The sequence below is a fragment of the Dendropsophus ebraccatus genome, chromosome 13 (assembly GCF_027789765.1).
Source record: "Dendropsophus ebraccatus isolate aDenEbr1 chromosome 13, aDenEbr1.pat, whole genome shotgun sequence".
Classification (NCBI taxonomy): Eukaryota; Metazoa; Chordata; class Amphibia; order Anura; family Hylidae; genus Dendropsophus; species Dendropsophus ebraccatus.
Window position 1 is genome coordinate 57,205,532 of NC_091466.1, and position 20,870 is coordinate 57,226,401.

A 20,870-nucleotide genomic window follows, 5' to 3' on the forward strand; every position below is an offset into this window, starting at 1 on the left:
GATAGGGCATATTTTCATGCTTTAGTAAAATAGTATAGTATACAGTATTAGTAGGTGTACTCACTATATATACTGACAGCAGATCCATGTGTACCTCATAGAGCTAATATCAGACTTCCCTCATCCAAGCTGTGCTGCCCTACTCTGTTTTGTTTCTGTCCATAAAATGGCCGACATGTGAGAGCATGTGACCATGCCCCGCCCCCTATGTCCTCCATAGGCATATACAGGCTCAGTGGTTGATACTGGGGGTCGGGGCATAGTCACTGATTGTAGCTCTATGAGGTACACAGGGAGCTGCTGTCAGTATATGCAGTGAGTACACCTACTAATACTGTACACTGACCCATAGTGTATAGTATTCCCCCACTCCCAGCATCATATCAGAGATGCTGCCGTGCGGGAGAGACTCCAATACAGGCCTTCCACATCCATGTTTTGCACAGAACACACAACGCGTGAGTGCGGACTTATGTAGTGTCTTGCAGTTGTTTGGGTATTGGGTATGTGTAGAGCCACTCTTTGGTAAGATGGGAGTATGTGTCCCACCAGATGGGTAAGCAAATCATAAAGAATATCAGCTTTCTTGATTTGTGGATTTTTTTTAAATTTCGGTTTCCATTTTATTTAGTTGACGACGGAGCTGAGGAAAAGGAAACCTTGCCGGAGTTTGGAGAAGGCCATGATACCGGAGGCTTGGTGGCTGGCCATTCCCTGGTACTTGCTGCCTTGGAGTTGTGCCTTTGTATCCTCATCAGACAATTACCCCAGCTCAGTCCTCGCCTCTCAGGGAGTATTACTGGAAGACATACTACAAGACAACCTCTGTCTCCGGAGTCAGGCCTGCTTGTTTCTGCTTCTCTTAGCATTCTGGCTGAGCTGCCATCCCTCTGTTCACCAGAAGGTCAGTGAATACTAATTTTTAATATACTTGCGTATGTTATTTTACATGGTGTTATTTTATTTTGTATAGATAGACTAACCTCTTACTTTAGTAATCCACGAGCAATTTTAAAGATGGCCTACATGCAAAATCTTTATATTTTTCATCCTTGGCTTCTAAAGTTTCTTTGTTTTAGCACATGGGGGCAGCCATGTTGCTTAAGCTGTTTTTAACAAAATTTAGAGATAATGTTTTACCCCAAGCCCGGGGGACATAGGCACACTAGAGCGAGGTACTTTGAAGGGGTGAACCTGCTTGTCTTTGCTAGTAGCTGAAGAGCAGGGGATCCTGGGGAAGGTGAGTATCTGTCCTTTACCCCCCCCCCCCATCTATTTGTTCTCATCTCCATCCATCCTCTTCTCCAAGCTTCTACTTCCTGATGTTGCCTAGGCCTTAAAGTGTCACTGTTCTTTAAAAAAAAAATTATTAGCTGAAAAATGCATTTTTGTCATGAAAAAGCAGTTTGAAACTATCCCCCCTGTCTTCATGGTTTTCTATGGAGAGGGGAGGGGTTGAGGGAGATGAGGCACCAAAACAGGACAACAAAGAGTTGTAAATTACAGCTACATCACTGGGCTATCTCCTCTGAAGTCAGCACTGACCTCTCTGACCTCTGAATACCAGCTTCCACTGTGTAATCCTTTGTGATCTGCTGGCGACTAATCTCCCTCCTCCCCCCTCCCCTCTCCATAGGTTACACAGGGCTCAACTGATGTAAAAGGAGATTTTTTTCTTTCTTTATCTTTCTTTATACTCCCTATAAAATCTCACTAAGCTCATCGGAGAATACGGGAAGCATAGGACATCGCAAAGGACTCTTCAAGGGAAGGAACATCATCTAAGTAAACAATAGGAGGCTGTGTAATTCACTGCAGCCTGCAAATGGCCACCTGGCACAAGTGCCGGTGCATGGACCAGGGGGCTACACTGATCTGACAGAATGTGCCGTAGAGCAAAACACTTGCTCCTTGCTCAGGATATGGCACACCTCACCAATGGCCAACCAGACGGAGCAATAAACAGCAGCCTAAGAGCCCTCTGGGACAATGAAACTAGTTTGAAAGGTGGAAGGAAGGCATAGGAGACAGGTGGGTTCCTAAAATGTTGTTTCATTTTTTTTTTTACAGAAATCAATAGTCCAGGTGATTTTAAGAAACTTTGTAATTGGGTTTATTAGGCAAATATGCCATTATCTGCATTCAAAAAGACTTTTCCCAGGTCCCCCCCTCCTCCTATCTCTCCATCACTGCTCATTATCAGGAAATCTCAACTCTTTTTCCTGCAATTTCCTTTCATTGACCAGCGTTTCTGCAAAGAGATGTCTTGGGGAAAGGAACACATTTATGGTATGTACTGTAAGTATATTTCAGCCTGTCTCCATTGCTAACATGTTTACCCTGATGTCTCCTCCTACAGGTAGCGTGTCAATCCTCCCTACTCTGCTTTACCTAGTGGTGGGTTTTCTGCAGCAAACAGCTGAAAAAAACCCAGAAGGGCGACTATCCCTGGCAGTAACCTCAGCTTTACAAGCCCTCAAAGTTATTGTGTCATCTCCAATGTCACGGGTAGAGAAGAGTAGAGCTGCATGGACCAGTCTGTTGCACAGTTCTGCGTCCTCCATGCTTCAGTCCTGGGATTCAGGTATGTCTTTACGACTAAGTCAAACCATTTTCTAGTAATATCCAATATTGTTCCTGTAGCTGACATTCATTTGTCATTTCTGTAGATGGAGAAAAGGACAGGATAGCCCTGCTGACTGCTGTAACAATATTCCTCCTGTCCGCTAACCCCGAGGTGATGTCTGACCCGGAGCTGCAGAATGCCTGTCTACAGAGATTCCATAATAGCACCGACAGCAAGGATCCTAATGTAAGTTGTAGGAAGGAGTTTTGAGAAAAATCTTGGCAACATCAGGGTCACAATTTAGAGAGGAAACCAGGAAGTGATTAAATCCATGGGGGGTAAAAACAGTACAGGGATGTAATTTACTAAAACCAGCACATTTGTACTCCTTTACATATAATAAATAGAGATGAGCGAACCGGGTTCGAGTCGATCCGAACCCGAACGTTCGGTATCTGATTAGCTGGGGCTGCTGAACTTGGATAAAGCTTCAAAGTTGTCTGGAAAACCTGGATACAGCCAATGACTATATCCATGATTTCCACATAGCCTTAGGGCTTTATCCAACTTCAGCAGCCACCGCTGATCAAATGCCGAAAGTTCGGGTTCGGATCGACTCGAGCATGCTCCAGGTTCCCTCATCTCTAATAATAAACTTCTCCTTTTGCTCTGATATTGTAATCACTTACATAGATCATCATTACATCACACATAAAAAGTTTCAGTATATGCTAACAACTCCTCCTTGGGGCAATATACAGAGGGTGTACTATAGGAGACATTATCCTTCTTCATTTCTAATTTTATTTTATTTTTTTTTTACCCCAGGAGCAGTTAAAGTGTTACCGACTTATCTTGTCCATTTTCCAACACCCTGCTCATGATGTTGTCGCCCCATATATTCGGGACTTAGCACCTCGTGTTGTTCGTCACCTGAGTCATGCTGATAGCAGGAAACCTCAAAGCCAGGCCGAGCTTTTAGTCCTGCAGGAAGGCGTGCGGCTGCTGCAGACTCTCATCACTGCCAGCGACGAGCAGAACCGTAAGTGTCAAATGTGTGCCTTGATACTTTTTATAAAGACGATATCCATTCTCCCTTTACAGCCCTGCTGCACTGTGTTACTTTTCAGAATTTTTTTTCTTTTTTTTTTTCTTCTACATCTTATCCTCTTAAGGTGCTCATACACTTTATGCTAATGTTTACTAATACTAATGCATAGCCCACCACTGGAAGTATAAGTTGTAAGGAGTGAGTGTCCACAGACTCATGGTAGGGGTTGGGCATGATTGATTTTTACAGCCAGACCCCTTTGTTGTCAGAGACATAAGCTTGCACCAAAGCAGTTTGGCTGTGACTTAAAGAAGCAGTTCGCAAAAAAAGGCGCTGGCACGTATACTTACCGCAGCTGATCGTTGTCCCGCGCACGGCTGCGTTCCGGTCCAGTGGCGCTGTTCAAATCCGTTGAACCCTCACGTCCGCCTCTGCTGTGACTCCTCTTCTCTGTCCTGTGACTATACGCCGGAACTCGCGCACTTCAATCCATTCTCTATGGATGCGCATGACTTCCAGCGTTCAATTACAGGGCAAAGAAGAGGAGTCACTGCAGAGGCTGAAGTGAGTGCGCACCGGATTTGAATGGCGCCTTGGGACCGGAGCAAAGCCGCGCCACGGGACACTGATCAGCTGCGGCAAGTATACGCGCCAGCGCCTACCGGGGAGGGGCCAATAATAATTTTTTGTTAACTGCTTCTTTAAGCTTCCCCATACAGGAACATTTGTGTATTTGGGGAGGATGGGAAAGATAAGGGCCCTATTACATCAAACAATTATTGGCCGTACTTGGCCGATTATCGGCTGTTCCGGACGATAATCCTTTGATGTAATAGGTCATGGTAATCAGCCAACATGCGCGATGTCTGCTGATCGTTGGTTTAAAACATGACCTATAATCACGATAACACTCTCTTCTATGGGAAACCAGGACAATCTGAATATCTTCACGCTACCCTTCCTACCTGCTCAATGTCTGTGTGTGTATTAGCACAGACAGCAAGTGGGGAACAAGGGGCAAGGGAATGTTGATCTGACTGGGCGAAGCTTGCTTGCTCCTAATATCATGCCATTTACTAGGACCCTAACTCTCAGCAAGTAAATGTGCATGCATTAGTAGGTAGATATGTTCTGTATTTGCAGTTCAGATAAGTCATGTTATGATCTCATTCTGCAGGACCTCCCATTGTGTCTATGGTGTTCCACCTGCTCATTTCCTTTCTTTTGGATGAAAACACTCTCGGTTCTGCCTCCCCGTACTCCAGAGCTCTTCACGACTTTGGCCTGCAAAGCCTTACACAGTTTGGCGCCAGCCACCCCGATCAGTTTCGCCATCTGATGAATTCTTCCACCACACTACGTTCTCGCCTAGAAGCCGCCCTTCGCGGCAATCAAGAAAGCCTCAAACCTAAACCGCGAATTGTCAGGGGAGGGGGACAAGGTTCCCCAAGCATTCAGCTAAAGACCAACTTTCTGTGAAACCTTGTGCCCTTAAAGCTACACTACTACTACTCCATTCCTTGCAGCCTTAATGCTTGCTCACAGCTTTTACAACTAATATCAGAAGTGCCTGTGATATAGAGAAGACACGCGGGCCTTTCCGTCAATGAAAGGGATGAAGGTTTTCCTGTACATGACATGGTGATATGTCTCAATAATCTGATGCCTTAAAAACTGGTCCTTCATTGTATTCATGTACCACATCCAATGGTGTGACCTCGATGCATTACATAGGAGCCTCTCAAAATGCAAAGACAAGTTGAAGACTAAGGGCCCTATTCCACCGGACGATTATCGTTAGCATAATCGTTAACGATTAACGATCTCAAACGACCGCTATTGCGAAAGACCTGAAAACGTTCACTCATTTCCATGGAACGATAATCGTTACTTATGATCGTAATTGCGATCGTTTCTTCTTCCGTATTTATTCGCTATTGCGTTCGTATCTATTGCGAACGACCGAACGATGTCTTATTCAATGCGAACGTTTTGCGAACGTTTTGCGAACGAGCAACGATAAAAATAGGTCCAGGTCTTATAAAGCGATCAACGATTTCTCGTTCGGTCGTTAATCGTTACTGCATTTCAACCGAACGATTATCGTTTAGATTCGAACGATTTAACGATAATCTGAACGATAATCGTCCGGTGGAATAGGGCCCTTAGTAACAATGAATGTCCAAGAATCATAATAGGATGATTGTCAGAGAAGCGTACAAGACGTCTTCCCAAAAAACCTGTCCAATTCTCCACGTCATATGTGTCTCTTTTCTTTGAACTAAGTAGCACTTACAGATGTCATGTAACGGGATGGATGGCACATACACGTAGAAGCAGCACAGGCCGTGACGTTGAAGAATACTCTACAAAATTTCTGTTTTGCACTGCCGTACCGAATACTGTGTCTTGTTTTAGTTGCAGAACTATTACTTGTACAATTTATTACTGCACTACCCTTCTTTTTGTTTTCTTCTTATACTTTATTACTTAGTAAACTAGAACCTCAAAGCTTTCAGTCCATTAGCTGACACAGCCATGTGGAAGTGCGTTTATGTTGGGGATATTATTTGTGATTTGTGATGGATAATGTTGTCTGACATGTAATACACCAATTGTTCTACCATTGCATTTAAAGGGAAGGGGGTTGGCCACTTTATAGTAAAATAGTTCAGTGTCCAGTATTAGTAAGTGTATTCACTGTAAATACTGACAGCAGGTCCCTGTGTAGCTCATAGAGTTAAAATCAGACTGCCCTCCTCCAGGCTGTGCTGTCCTGCTCTGTGGTGAGTCTGTCCATAAGATGGCCGACATGGTGGAGCATGTGACCATGTCCCGACTCCAAGCGTCTAACATTTTGCCTGTATAGGCCTATGGTGGACACTGGGGGTGGGGCATGGTCACATGCCCCTCCATGTCGGCCATCTTATGGACAGACTCACCACAGTGCAGGACAGCATAGCCTGGAGGAGGGCAGTCTGATTTTAGCTCTATGAGGTACACAGGGAGCTGCTGTCAGTATATGCAGTGAGTACACCTACTAATAATGTACACTGAACTATTTTACTATAAAGTGGCCAACCCCTTTAACTTACCAGCTTAGTGCTAGTCGTATTTTGCTTCAAAATTAGACTTTTTAAAGGGGTTGGGTAAAAACTAATATAATATACTGATACTCATCTGCCCAATCTCCTACCACTGCTCTTCCAACAGTCCCCACAATCCCTTCTCAATGTGTTGAATCAAAGTATTGCCCACTTAGCCAATGGCTGAGGTGATCACTACCGAGTCCAATGATTGGCTAAGTGGGCATTTCTTGTTTGTCAAAAAGTGCACCAGGAATCGCTGATCAGTGTGGACAGGGCACCATAGGCAATAATGGGGGACCAGGCAGGTGAGTATCAGTTATGTTTTATTTTTACGACCTCCTTACCCTAAAATGATTACTGTTGCTTTGTTCTGGTCTATGACTGTCTAAGCTATAGTGTGAGACTGTGGCCAGGCTTAAGCTTGGAGAATTGAGGAACTATGGGGGAGATTTATCAAACATGGTGTAAAGTAAAACTGGCTCAGTTGCCCCTAGCAACCAATCAGATTCCACTTTTCATTCCTCACAGACTCTTTGGAAAATGAAAGGTGGAATCTGATTGGTTGCTAGGGGCAACTGAGCCAGTTTCACTTTCCATCATGTGTGATAAATCTCCCCCTGTGAGCTCATGAACCTCTACCGATACTATCCACTGTCATCTGTATATCATATGTAATGTATCTTCATATGTAATGTATCTACCCTTTTTTTACTAGTTTTACTTTTTGTTAACTTTTTTCACTTTCTTCTGCTACTTATTTGCTCATTTATTTTTTATTTGTGGTTTGCATTAAAGGAGAAGACCGGTGGGGGGTCAAAAATCATTACAGGCAGGGGATGGGGGAAAATAAAAAGGACACTAACTTACTTGTCCCCGTGCCCGCATTGTGGCGCATCACCAGGCTTCCATGCCCCACCTGATGTCATCTTCTCTGGGTTCCGGGTGTATCATGACCCTGCTGAAACGTCACAGGTGGGTAGAATTTAGCCCACTAAGCCGATCAGTAACTACAGCGGTAACCTGCCCCAGTCACTGACTGGCTGAGTGGGCCATCCATCAGCTGGGTCATGACATAGCCAGAGGGCAGCTAAGAAGACAGATGGCTGGGGGTCCAGGAGTGGAACGCAGTGCTGGGCGGGCACTGGGATGGTTGAATATGACCTCTTTTTTTAAGTCCCCCCACCCCAAGCCCAAAATTATTATTTTTGCCTCCCCCCGAACTTCTTTAAGTCACATAAGGCACCTCACTACATATAATGTACTATATTCTACTTCTTCTGTATTTGGGAAAAAAAATCTTTGCATGGAAACCATCAGCAGAGAGAGTAATCGCTGTTGACGGATCTGGTTTTAGATGTCTGTGGTATTGGTCTGTACTGTAAATGGACAAGATTGTAATGTTTTAAATGGCATATGAAAAAAGTTATTGATCGCAGTGGGTCCCAGTGATGAAGATACAATGACAGTGACTCTTTAATGGAAACCTGTCTGCTCTCTGATGAAGCTGCCCTATTACTTGTTAGTGGAAGGGCACAGGAATGCCACACTTTCAGTAAAATCAATCAGTCCCGGGGTATGGTATGTAGGCATGTAGTTAAGCCTGAGTGGGTGGGAGGATGGAGCCAGCATGGCTAGATGTTGCTGCGACTCCACCTCTATTATCCCTCTGTGTAATAAAGACGATGATTATCCGAAAAGCAGATCATTGGCTGATCACTTTCAGCACAATCGTCGAGCCATCTAATAGGATCAGTAAGCGATCAGATCAGCGCTCGCTTACACTTTTCATCAGACCTTGTAATATGGCTCTAAGTGCTGGGACTGACAATTAAAGTTGCTTTTTCTGGAAGTGTGGTAGTGCCAACAGCTGGAGCATGGTCCGTTACTGCTGTGACAGGTAACCTTTATTCAACTGTACTGTAGAAATAGCTCAGAAAGTGATAACACTATTAAAAGGGTTATTCAGGTTTGGAAAACATGGCCGCTTTCTTCCAGAAACAGCATGACTCGTCTCTAGTTTGTACGTGGTTTTGTAACATCGGTTACAAGACTCTAATCTGCTGTTATGTCCCTATTTCACATGAGGCTTTGAGGATTAAAGTAAGTTTCCGATCTGCCCCACCCCGCTGATATTAATTAGAAGCTGCGGGCCGGTTGGGGGCAGAACGGTGCACTGGTGGTGTTAGTCCCACTCCCAATGCACTAAAATATCTAATTAGCATAAAGATGTAACTCCTAATAGCACCGGAAACAGCGACAACTTACCTTCATCTTCATCCTCACTAGGGAGATATCAGCAGGTTAGGTTCCCTTTAAGGGTATGTGCACACTATGGAAATCAAGAGGATAACTTGCAGTGGATTCCGTTGCTGTTCCACAACCGCCCCCTGCCCATAGGCTCCATTCTATGCTCTGGCAGATTCCGCCGTCTGCTCATAGAATTGTCATGTTAATTCTTCGGGCAGGCGGCGGAATCCGTCTGACCATAGAATGGAGTCTTAGGACAGGCAGAGAGTAAAGCGGAAGCAGCAGAATCCGTGGCATGTTATCCGTGTGATTTCCTTAGTCTGCATATAGCCTTACTGCAAAAACCACACCCAAACTGGATATAAGAGTGGTACTATTTCTTTATGAAAGCAGCCATGTTTTTCTAACCCTGTAACCCCTGGTTAGGCTATGTTCCCACACAGTATTTTTGCTCAGTATTTTTTAACCAAAATCAGGAGTGGATTGAAAAAAACAGAAAGGCTATGTTCACACACTGTTGAAATTTATTGGATGGCCCCCATGCAATGGCAAATAACAGCTGTTATTTTAAAAAGACGGCCTTTGCTTTGAAAATAACGGCCATAATTTGCCATTAAATGACAGCCATCCACTCAATTTTAAAAGTGTATGAACATAGCTTTTCTGTGTTTTCAATCCACTCCTGGTGTTGGTTGCAAAATACTTAGCAAAAATACCTTGTAGGAACATAGCCTTAGGCCACATTTACATTTACATTACATTTACATTACATTTACATTACATTTACATAATGTAGTTTTTGATTAAACAACGGCCGCTGCAGATTTGCAACAATGGCGGTTTTTTAATCACTGCGGCTGATCGCATAAACCCCTATGGAATACCAGCCAGAGTGTATACACACTGTATACACTCCCCCCGAGATTCCATGCGGCTGCACAGAAAACTCACATCTGTTTTGTGCGGCTGCTATTCATTAAACAGCCGCCGTACAAAATAGATGTGCCCTGAATGTGCCCGTATTCCAATTAAAAAGAAGTGATGTTAACCTGGTCAGTACTGCAGTACCGGCCGGGTTGAACATTTCAGACACAGAACGGCCGCTGATTTGCCATGTGTGAACCTGGCCTTAAAGTGTCACTGTCGTTTAAAATATTTTTGCAGAAATCAATAGTACAGGCAGTTTTAAAAAAAACTTTGTAATTGGGTTTATTAGCCGAAAAATGCATTTTTATCACGAAAAAGCAGTTTGAAGCTCTCCCCCCTGTCTCCATGGTTCTCTTATGGAGAGGGGAGGGAGATGAGGCAACAAAACAGGACAACAAAGAGTTAATTTACAGCTACATCACCAGGCTTTCTTCTCTGAAGTCAGCACTGACCTCTCTGACCTCTGAATACAGGCTTTCACACAGGTCCTGCTGTGTAATTCTTTGTTCTCTGCTCTCTGCTGGCGACTAATCTCCCTCCTCCCCCTTCCCCTCTCCATAGAGCAGACAGGGCCCGACTGTGTAAAAGAGTCAAGATTTCCTGATCATGAGCAGTGAGAGAGGAGGGAGGGGACTTGGGGAAAGTCTTTTTGAATGCATATTTGCCTAATAAACCCAATTACAAAGTTTCTTAAAATCGCCTGGACTATTGATTTTTTGCAAAAAATAACAACAACAACAACACACAACAACAAAAAACGACAGTGACACTTGTATATTACCACGATGTGGATCAGCACATTTCCTGTACCCGATCTGCATCAGCCACACAACTGATGTCGCTGGTTATGGCGACCCAATAAAATGCCTATTACCTGTATCAGTATTAATATGGTCTGTCGGGGCTGTAGATAACCTGTATCTTGACTTCTTCAAAGCATCGTCAGATCTGCACTGCACAAAGTAAAAATGAACAGTAAAAAGTGAGCAGGGTTCTGAAGAGATTTACTATAGAATGAAGCTTGTTCTTCTAAAGCCGTTCTATATGCAGAGCATAAGATTGTAACACCCTCTAATTCTACTGTGAATAATGGCGCCATCTGCATTTATTTTCTTTCGATTTTAACCCTTTGCTTTAGCTGCACATTTTTACAAATCTTTTTCCATGTTCAGTACTAGCACTAGATGTGACGTGTCTCTGTGTGTTCCCCTGTTCTATAGATCATACAGTTGCATGTGGTGTGAATATACTGCAGTATTAATAACTGTGAACCTGTGCTGCGTCTGAGCGCCGACGGAGGCGATCGCTCTGCCGGCCGCCGCTATGGTCTTGTGTACTGTATTTTTCGTATTGATTTATGTTTGTCTTTTTAATCCTTTCTGATTCTAACACTGCCTCGTTGTGAATCCGACCCCTGAAAGATTCCACTTTTAAATAAAGTTGCAGTAATCTACACAATTTGGGATATTTAGCACTATAGTTCTGCCTCCCTCCAAAAACAGCGCCTCTCCTCTCCCATTTTGCAGCTCTGTTTCATTGAAGTGAGTGGAGCAGAATTGCAATACCATCCACAACCTGAGGACAGGGTTGGTGCTGTTTTTGCAATAAAGTATCTTCACATAATCTTGGGGAAGGGGGGTTAGGGGGAGCTACAGCAGATTAGTGCCGGCCCCCATAGCTACCATTTTGGACAATTTTGACTTGTTGTTTTGTTTAAAAATTTTGTTTAAAAGTGGAACCGCCATTTAAATTTCTGTATCTAAGCAAAGTTATCCGTACAGTACAGCGTTTTCTAATGCTTTGAAAAAAATAAAGCTGATTTCTTCCTACTTGGCTTTTGTTTTATCATTCGATTTCTTGTATTACAGGTGGGGGGTCTATGTCTGGGTTAACCCCTTTAAAGTTATTCTACCCCCGCTGCAGGTGGGCTCATATACTTATCAGTGGTGATCAGTGTCCTGCCACGTGGCCTTGTTCCAATCCTGGGGCACCACTCGGATCCCACTGGCGGTGACGTCCCCGCTCTTCTGATCCCTCTTTTTTCTGAAGGTCTATTGAACGCCGGAAGTCAATGTCTCCAATGCATTTCTATGAGAGATGCATTGGAGACCCTGACTTCTGGCCTCCTGAGCTGAAGAGGTTACCTAAGCGCCAGCGGAACAAAGCCATGCCATGGGACACTGATCATCATGGGTAAGTATGTGTGGCAGCCTGCAGTGGGGGGGAAGAATTAAAAAAAACAAACAAAAAAAAACAACTGTGTCACTGGGTGTCAGGAATGTGACTTTGCGCTCCTCGGTCCGTGCTGGGCGACCGAGGAAGCGCTGAGACTCTGGTTGTTTTTTGTTTGCAGTTCTGTCTGAATGCTGTCTTATGGTACTTTTACATGGTGCAATAATTCGCCCGATCGCATGATTAACGATTTTGAATGAACAATGTTTTTTTTATAACGATCAGCGTTTACACTGAACGATACATCGTACGGAAAATTAGCTATGCGATCTCACACATAGGTGAAATTGCTGAAAGAATGTTTACACGGAACGATCTGCGAATTTTTTGCGAACGATCAACGATGATTTGAGAACATGTTGAAAGATCAAAATGAACGATTTTTTGCTCGTCGTTTGATCGTTCGCTGCGTTTACACGTACAATTATCGTTCGAATTTGACCGTTATCGTGCAAAAACGAACGATCAATCGTCCCGTGTAAAAGTACCATTAGTTTCCCAGCCACACCCGCATTGCCTGTTACACTCTGGCAGTGCGGGGGTTACTCCTTCTAAAGACCTATCCAGCTGAGCTGGGTGCTGGGATCAGGGCTGATCCAATCACGTGCTGGACCCAGTCCCTGATTCCAGATAAAAAGCAGCTGACTCTTCATTTCCCTGCTGGCTATTGAGTGTTACTCAGCTAAGCGCTTCATCTCTCCTGGTTCTGTTACTTCTGTTGTCTGACCGATTGCTTGATCTCCCAACCTGCTTTGTCTGCTGCCTGCCCTGACCTCCTTGACTGTCCCTGACGCTTCTTCTGCCTTACGTTTTTGTACCTCGCTGACCGTCGTTGTTCCGTCTGTCTTGTTTTGTGTATCACCTGGTGTAGGACAGGGACTGACACCGTGGGTGTCCACGGCCGTTTAGAGCCATTGAGGCAAGTAGGTAGGGTCAGAAGGTGGGTTCTAGTGGTTAGGGCTCACTGTCTTGTCCTGTTCCCTACCTACGTCCGGCGCATTTGTGACACTGGGTTGTTGTTTTTTTTGTAGAAATCAATAGTCCAGGCAATTTTAAGAAACTTTGTAATTGGGTTTATTAGGCAAATATGTCATTATCTGCATTCAAAAAGCCATTACCCAGGTCCCCCCCCCTCCCTCCTCTCTCTCTCATTCACTGCTCATTATCAGGAAATCACGACTCTTTTACATCAGTCGGCCCTGTGTAATCTATGGAGAGGGGAGGAGAGAGATTAGTCACCAGCAGAGAACAAAGGATTAGAAAGTAGGAGCTGTGTGAAAGCCAGTATTCAGAGGAAATAGCTGGTGATGTAGCTGTAAATTAACTCTTTGTTGTCCTGTTTTGGTGCCTCATCTTTTTAGCTTTTTATGATACAAATGCATTTTTTGGCTAATAAACCTAATTACAAAGTTTCTTAAAATCGTCTGTACTATTGATTTGTGAATTAAAAAAAAGTTAGGCCTTTTACAGAAAATTTATCTTTTTCTCTGAAAACTATCTAGACTGCAGACCCCAGATGATTCTAGACATCTACTGAGGTTCTGCTTCCCTCAAGGCCAAGCCCTTCCACAGCTAGAAGAAACCTTCTTCAACCCTCTCTTTCATGCTTTTGACTAGGTCTTTTCTTTAGCTGGCACTGCAGCCATCTGTCCATGCTCTGCTATTCCTGCTCACTTACTGCCCTGCAAGCTGTATGTATAGGCTTCGCTACTCCCTCTAGTGGTCATTACTGTGCGGCACCAGCACACTACAATGCTTCCTTTATGGACAGAGCTTTCCAGTAGTAATGAGCGGACTTGCTGAACCCAAGGGCTCAGCATTTAAGTCCTAGTCCTAGAGAGTTCTGGAAAACGCAGATACAGTCATAGGCACAGTTTCCTGCATAAGTGCATGGAAATTGCATCTTTTTGTTGTAATATACAGAGATTGTTGAGGGTATGAACAGTGCGAATTACGTTGCTTATTCCCATTTAAAAAAAACGAGGGACATGCAGTTTATTCTGCCATAATGTGCACTGGAAAACATAAGGGGAGCAAGCTCTAAAGCACAGGATGACCCACTCACTAGAGGGCCAGGAAAAAGAAAATCAAAGGAGAGGAACACTGATGTATATTAAAGGGGTACTACGGAAAAAAAAAAGTTTTTCTTTCAAATGAGCTGGTGTCAGAAAGTTAATCTTACATTTACCAGTGTGACTGCCCCCCCCCCAAAAAAAGTACACATTTACCGATTATTGTGTCATTTGTTTTCACAGTTCTTATTCCATGTATGCACACCTACCTACAGGGAGGATACTACCTACTGAGGGCCTACCTACAGAGGGGATTCTACCTAGTGGGGGTCTTCCTAGGGGGGTATACTGCCTAGTGGGGGCCTTTCTGTTGGGCATGCTGCCTAGTGGGGGCCTTCCTGTAGGGGGTACACTGCCTAGTGGGGGCCTTTCTGTTGGGCATACTGCCTAGTGGGGGCCTTCCTGTGGGGGATACTTCCTAGTGGGGGCCTTTCTGTTGGGCATACTGCCTAGTGGAGCCTTCCTGCAGGGGGTACACTGCCTAGTGGGGGCCTTTCTGTTGGGCATACTGCCTAGTGGGGGCCTTCCTGCAGGGGGTATACTGCCTAGTGGGGGCCTTCCTGCAGGGGGTATACTGCCCAGTGGGGCCTTCCTGCAGGGGGTATACTGCCTAGTGGGGGCCTTCCTGCAGGGGGTATACTGCCCAGTGGGGCCTTCCTGCAGGGTTTACTGCCTAGTGGGGGCCTTCCTGCAGGGGGTATAGCCCCCCTGTGCTCTCCCACAATAGTATATAGCCCCCCTGTGCTCTCCCTCAATAGTATATAGCCCCCCTGTGCTCTCCAATAGTATATAACCCCCCTATGCTCTCCCACAATAGTATATAGCCCCCCTGTGCTCTCCCACAATAGTATATAGCCCCCCTGTGCTCTCCCCCCAATAGTATATAGCCCCCTGTGCTCTCCCCCAGTAGTATATAGCCCCCCTGTGCTCTCCCCTATAGTATATAGACCCCTGTGCTCCCCAATAGTATATAGCCCCCTGTGCTCCCCAATAGTATATAGCCCCCTGTGCTCCCCAGTAGTATATAGCTCCCCTGTGCTCCCCCAAAGTATATAGCTCCCCTGTGCACCCCCATAGTATATAGCTCCCCTGTGCTCCCCCATAGTATATGCGCTCTCCCATATAACATAAAAAAAAACAAAACACTTACTCACCTAGGTCCACACGTTCCTCTTCTCTTCCCTCTTGTGGCCGCACTTCCTGCGGTCACAAGAGGCTGCACTCCCCTTACCCTCGCGCCGACGCTCCAGTGATGTCGGGCGCTAGAGGGAGAGTGCGGCCTCTTGTGACCGCAGGAAGTGCGGCCACAACAGTGACTGACAGGGAGGGAGCCAATGGCTCTCTCTCTGTCAGTATCGCTGCTGCTGAAGCGCCGCAGCAGCAGCGGGCGAGGGCAGCGGCGGACGGGGGGGGGGGCCCTGCAGGGGGTGCCATGGAGGGGTAAGTAGATTACCCGGTGCACGTGCACCATGTGCCCTCTGGTTAAAGCGGCCCTGCAGGGGGGGGGGAGTTTACCTACGGGGGGGGGGGGATACTACTTACATTCGGATACTAACCACAAGGGGGAATACATACAGAGAGGACCTGCTCGGGTTAACCTAAATAATAAGGTGAGCTACCTACTGTGGAAGCCTGTCTACCAGCTGGAGCAACCTACCTACCCAACAATGGCACCTATCTAAATCCACCTGACTTATGTCCTCACTCTGCAACTGTTTGGGACACCGTATTATTACCGTTTGTGTGCCATATGTGCTGGAAAGGTATGGAGCCTAAGATATTTGTCCAGCAGGTTCTGTGAAAATGAGTTGTGGCTGAAAAGAAGGAAAAGGAAAGTCAACAACACCGATGACAGAAGATGTCACCGGTTGAGCCACTGGATGTAACTGTACTGTAATCACTTACAGGGTTTGTATGGTCTATAGTGGTAATGGTCTATATGGTGGTAATATTTGCTCCTGGGCTACAAGCATGTTATATGATAACTATACATGTATATAAACCGTGTGTGTGTGTAGGTGTAGGATGTCGGGGCTCACACAAGGTATTGTAGTTGTTAGACCTGTTGAGGTTAGGTTTACACATCAATGCCCCAGACACCCTTTATTTGGCCCTGAGCAGAAGCTGCAGTAATGTATGGCGACCACTACGCCGGTAAAGTAAATGTACCACCAGGCCCGGGCTGACCTGCTGGAGGCGGGCGACCCACCCCCATTGCGAGGAAACCCCTGCTACTCTATGACACGGCTCCATTAGAATCAATGGAACCCTATCATAGAGGGGCTAGGGTTTCCTCCCACTGGGGGTGGGTCGGCCCACCTCCAATATAATAGCCTTCAAAGTGACTGTACCACCAGGCCTAGGCTGAAGCACCGGAGGCGGGCCGACCCACCCTTAGTGGGAGGAAACCCCTGCACCTCTATGATAGGGTTCCATTGATTCTAATGGAGTCATGTCATGGAGGGGCGGGGGTTTCTTCCCACAAGGGTGGGTCGGCCTGTCTCCAGTGCTTCTGCCTGGGCCTGGTGGTACAGTCACTTTAAGCGTAGTCATGACTTCAAGCGCTCATCCCTTTCAGTTAAAGGGACTTTTACAGATCCCACTTGGTGCTGCAAATGATGACAGCTCTGGGGGCCTAGTGTATTGCAGGCGCAGGCTATGGGGCCCCCTGATGTGGTGGGCCCCATAGCTGCCGCTATGACAGCTACAGCGATAGTTACTACCCTGGACGGAGCCCATTATAACACAATAAGGACTGGAAAGTTCCAACTTGGAGTATTCCTTAGGGACCCCACCGTCCTGCCTGTATGCTGACATATACCGTGGCGTACGACGGACTATGTTCAGTCCACTTCTAGGGGTATACTGTTTTTCAGGAGTCCTAACTGCATCTGACTGTACTTTGATATCCTGTATCAATATACATCTAGAATTGGATGGTAGTCACTAGTAGACTATGGAGCGGGCACAGCTACATCAGCATACAGGTGTAGGGTCCTCAGTGGATCAGGCACAGGTACGCCATAGTACTGGCACAGCAGGTGGGTCTTAGCAGGTGTTACGCAGCCTTAGTATCACTCAGGTTTATGGGTCTGGGTAACATGTAACCATAGGTAACTATAGCTTTATTCCCCACCATCTCAGGGTGTAATAATCTCCATGGTTACAGGGAATACAGGGGGAAGAACTTCATGGAGCTCCTATCAGATACTACTGTGCTGTATTGCTCTTATGGTTCACAGCCAGTGCAGCCGTGGGCGGGCGAGGAGGTGAGGCTGACGTGTGTATCCTGTGACACAATGAGGGAGCCGGCAACGTGAACCAGAAGATAGTGCGCCGAGTGTGTGGTCTGCCCGCAGCGGCCCAGGACCGTGCGTCACAGCGCCCTCTGCTGCTTGTCTGGCGGCAGAGCGGGCGGAGCCTCGGCCTGAGCCCGTGACTCGCTCCGTGTGACTCCGGGGATCGTCCGGGGCTGTGAGGCCCAGACCGGCTCCGTACGGACACGGTAAGTGGCTGGATATCGTTGTGTGAGTGCGGGGTGTGACGGGTTGGTAGTGGGCCGCGCTGTCAGGGTTGTCTCCATGGAGTTCTCCCGGAACAGGCCTGAAACTCCAGGCTGCGGACCGGGCCTACCCCGGAGAGGGGATCCGCCGCGGCTGCCGGGCCCCCGGCTCCAATAGTAACCGGACAGGGAGTCGATTAGTCGGAGCCGATGTGTGAGCCGGGCCAGACGGGGAGGATTGTGCGGCCCTGGACGTGTCCTGTACCGGCCCCGACATGTCTGCCGGCTGTGAGAGCGGAACCGGGGCCGGGGGGTGCGGGACTCCCTCCTGTACAGCGGAATCGGGGCCGGGGGGTGCGGGACCTCCACCCTGTGTACAGCGGAACCGGGCCCGGGGGGTGCGGGACCTCCACCCTGTACAGCGGAATCGGGGCCGGGGGGTGCGGGACCTCCACCCTGTGTACAGCGGAACCGGGGCCGGGGGGTGCGGGACCTCCGCCCTGTGTACAGCGGAACCGGGGCCGGGGGTGCGGGACCTCCGCCCTGTGTACAGCGGAACCGGGGCCGGGGGTGCGGGACCTCCGCCCTGTGTACAGCGGAACCGGGGCCGGGGGGGGGTGCGGGACCTCCACCCTGTGTACAGCGGAACCGGGGCCGGGGGGGGGGTGCGGGACCTCCACCCCTGTATAGCGGAACCGGGGCCGGGGGGTGCGGGACCTCTACCCCTGTATAGCGGAACCGGGGCCGGGGGGTGCGGGACCTCTACCCCTGTATAGCGGGGCCGGGGGGTGCGGGACCTCCACCCCCCCCCTGTACAACGGGGTCGGGGGGTGCGGGACTCCCTCCTGTACAGCGGAACCGGGGCCGGGGGGTGCGGGACCTCCCCCCCCCCCCCCCTGTACAACGGAACCGGGCCCGGGGGGTGCGGGACCTCCCACAGTGTACAACGGAACCGGGGCCGGGGGGTGCGGGACCTCCACCCTGTATAGCGGAACCGGGGCCGGGGGGTGCGGGACCTCCACCCTGTATAGCGGAACCGGGGCCGGGGGTGCGGGACCTCCCCCCTGTGTACAGCGGATTCGGGCCCGGGGGTGCGGGACCTCCACCCCCCCTGTACAACGGAACCGGGGCCGGGGGGTGCGGGACCTTCACCCTATACAGCGGAACCGGGGCCGGGGGGTGCGGGACCTCCACCCTGTGTACAGCGGAACCGGGGCCGGGGGGTGCGGGACCTCCTCCCTATACAGGGGAACCGGGGCCGGGGGGTGCGAGACCTCCCCCCCTATACAGCGGAACCGGGGCCGGGGGGTGCGGGATCTCCCCCCTATACAGCGGAACCGGGGCCGGGGGGTGCGGGACCTCCCCCGTGTACAGGGAACCCGGGCCGGGGGGTGCGGGACCTCCCCCCGTGTACAGCGGAATCGGGGGGCTGCGGGACCTCCCCCCCCCCCCCTGTACAGCGGAACCGGGGCCGGGGGGTGCGGGACCTCCCACCGTGTACAGCGGCACCGGGGGGTGCGGGACCTCCTCCCTATACAGCGGAATCGGGGCTGGGGGGTGCGGGACCTCGTCCCTATAGAGCGGAATCGGGGCTGGGGGGTGCGGGACCTCCTCCCTATACAGCGGAACCGGGGCCGGGGGGTGCGGGATCTCCCCCCCCCCCCCCCCTGTACAACGGAACCGGGGGGTGCGGGACCTCCTCCCTATACAGCGGAACCGGGGCCGGGGGGTGCGGGACCTCCACCCTGTGTACAGCGGAACCGGGGCCGGGGGGTGCGGGACCTCCCCCCCCCCGTGTACAGCGGAACCGGGGTCGGGGGGTGCGGGACCTCCCACCGTGTACAGCGGAACTGGGGCCGGGGGGGTGCGGGACCTCCTCCCTATACAGCGGAACCGGGGCGGGGGGGTACGGGACGTCCACCCTATACAGCGGAACCGGGGCGGGGGGGTACGGGACGTCCACCCTATACAGCGGAACCAGGGCCGGGGGTGCGGGACCTCCACCCTATACAGCGGAACCGGGGCCGGGGGGTGCGTGATCTCCCCCCCCCCCTGTACAACGGAACCGGGGCCGGGGGGTGCGGGACCTCCTCCCTATACAGCGGAATCGGGGGGTGCAGGACCTCCCCCCGTGTACAGCGGAACCAGGACTCTCTATAACGACATAGCCGGCGGGGCCCTCTGTACAGTGGACGTCCCCCCCTCCCCTGTACAGTGGAACCGGGCCAGGGGGGTGCGGGACCTCCCCCCGTGTACAGCGGAACTGGGGCCGGGGGTGCGGGTCCCCCCACGTGTCCAGGGGAACTGGGGCCGGGGGGTGCGGGACCTTCCCCCCCCCCCCCCCCCCCCCCCCCCCCCCCCCCTGTACAGCGGAACCGGGGCCGGGGGGTGCGGGACCTCCCCCCATGTACAGCGGAATCGGGGGGTGCAGGACCTCCCCCCGTGTACAGCGGAACCAGGACTCTCTATAACGACATAGCCGGCGGGGCCCTCTGTACAGTGGACGTCCCCCCCTCCCCTGTACAGTGGAACCGGGCCAGGGGGGTGCGGGACCTCCCCCCGTGTACAGCGGAACTGGGGCCGGGGGTGCGGGTCCCCCCACGTGTCCAGGGGAACTGGGGCCGGGGGTGCGGGACCTCCACCCTATACAGCGGAACCGGGGCCGGGGGGTGCGTGATCTCCCCCCCCCCCTGTACAACGGAACCGGGGCCGGGGGGTGCGGGACCTCCTCCCTATACAGCGGAATCGGGGGGTGCAGGACCTCCCCCCGTGTACAGCGGAACCAGGACTCTCTATAACGACATAGCCGGCGGGGCCCTCTGTACAGTGGACGTCCCCCCCTCCCCTGTACAGTGGAACCGGGCCAGGGGGGTGCGGGACCTCCCCCCGTGTACAGCGGAACTGGGGCCGGGGGTGCGGGTCCCCCCACGTGTCCAGGGGAACTGGGGCCGGGGGGTGCGGGACCTTCCCCCCCCCCCCCCCCCCCCCCTGTACAGCGGAACCGGGGCCGGGGGGTGCGGGACCTCCCCCCATGTACAGCGGAATCGGGGGGTGCAGGACCTCCCCCCGTGTACAGCGGAACCAGGACTCTCTATAACGACATAGCCGGCGGGGCCCTCTGTACAGTGGACGTCCCCCCCTCCCCTGTACAGTGGAACCGGGCCAGGGGGGTGCGGGACCTCCC

General features: G+C 50.0%; 2 protein-coding genes across 7 annotated transcripts in view; both read left to right on the forward strand.

The window, feature by feature from the left end:
* The window catches only part of HEATR5A (HEAT repeat containing 5A), a 50,218-nt gene extending 43,961 nt beyond the window's left edge, over nt 1-6,257 (forward strand). For all 3 annotated transcript variants that reach the window (XM_069950127.1, XM_069950125.1, XM_069950126.1), the window contains 5 exons: nt 632-904; nt 2,360-2,584; nt 2,670-2,812; nt 3,395-3,608; nt 4,795-6,257. In XM_069950127.1, the coding sequence (XP_069806228.1) occupies nt 632-904; nt 2,360-2,584; nt 2,670-2,812; nt 3,395-3,608; nt 4,795-5,096 (1,157 nt within the window). In that variant the 3' untranslated portion in view covers nt 5,097-6,257. The remainder of the gene's footprint in view (nt 1-631; nt 905-2,359; nt 2,585-2,669; nt 2,813-3,394; nt 3,609-4,794) is intronic.
* An 11,298-nt stretch (nt 6,258-17,555) lies between these two features.
* HECTD1 (HECT domain E3 ubiquitin protein ligase 1) overlaps nt 17,556-20,870 on the forward strand; it is a 49,539-nt gene continuing 46,224 nt past the window's right edge. For 2 of the 4 annotated variants that reach the window (XM_069951199.1, XM_069951201.1), the window contains exon 1: nt 17,556-17,689. The gene's annotated coding sequence lies outside the window, so the exon portion shown is untranslated. The remainder of the gene's footprint in view (nt 17,690-20,870) is intronic. The other 2 variants (XM_069951200.1, XM_069951202.1) reach the window with 1 other exon arrangement.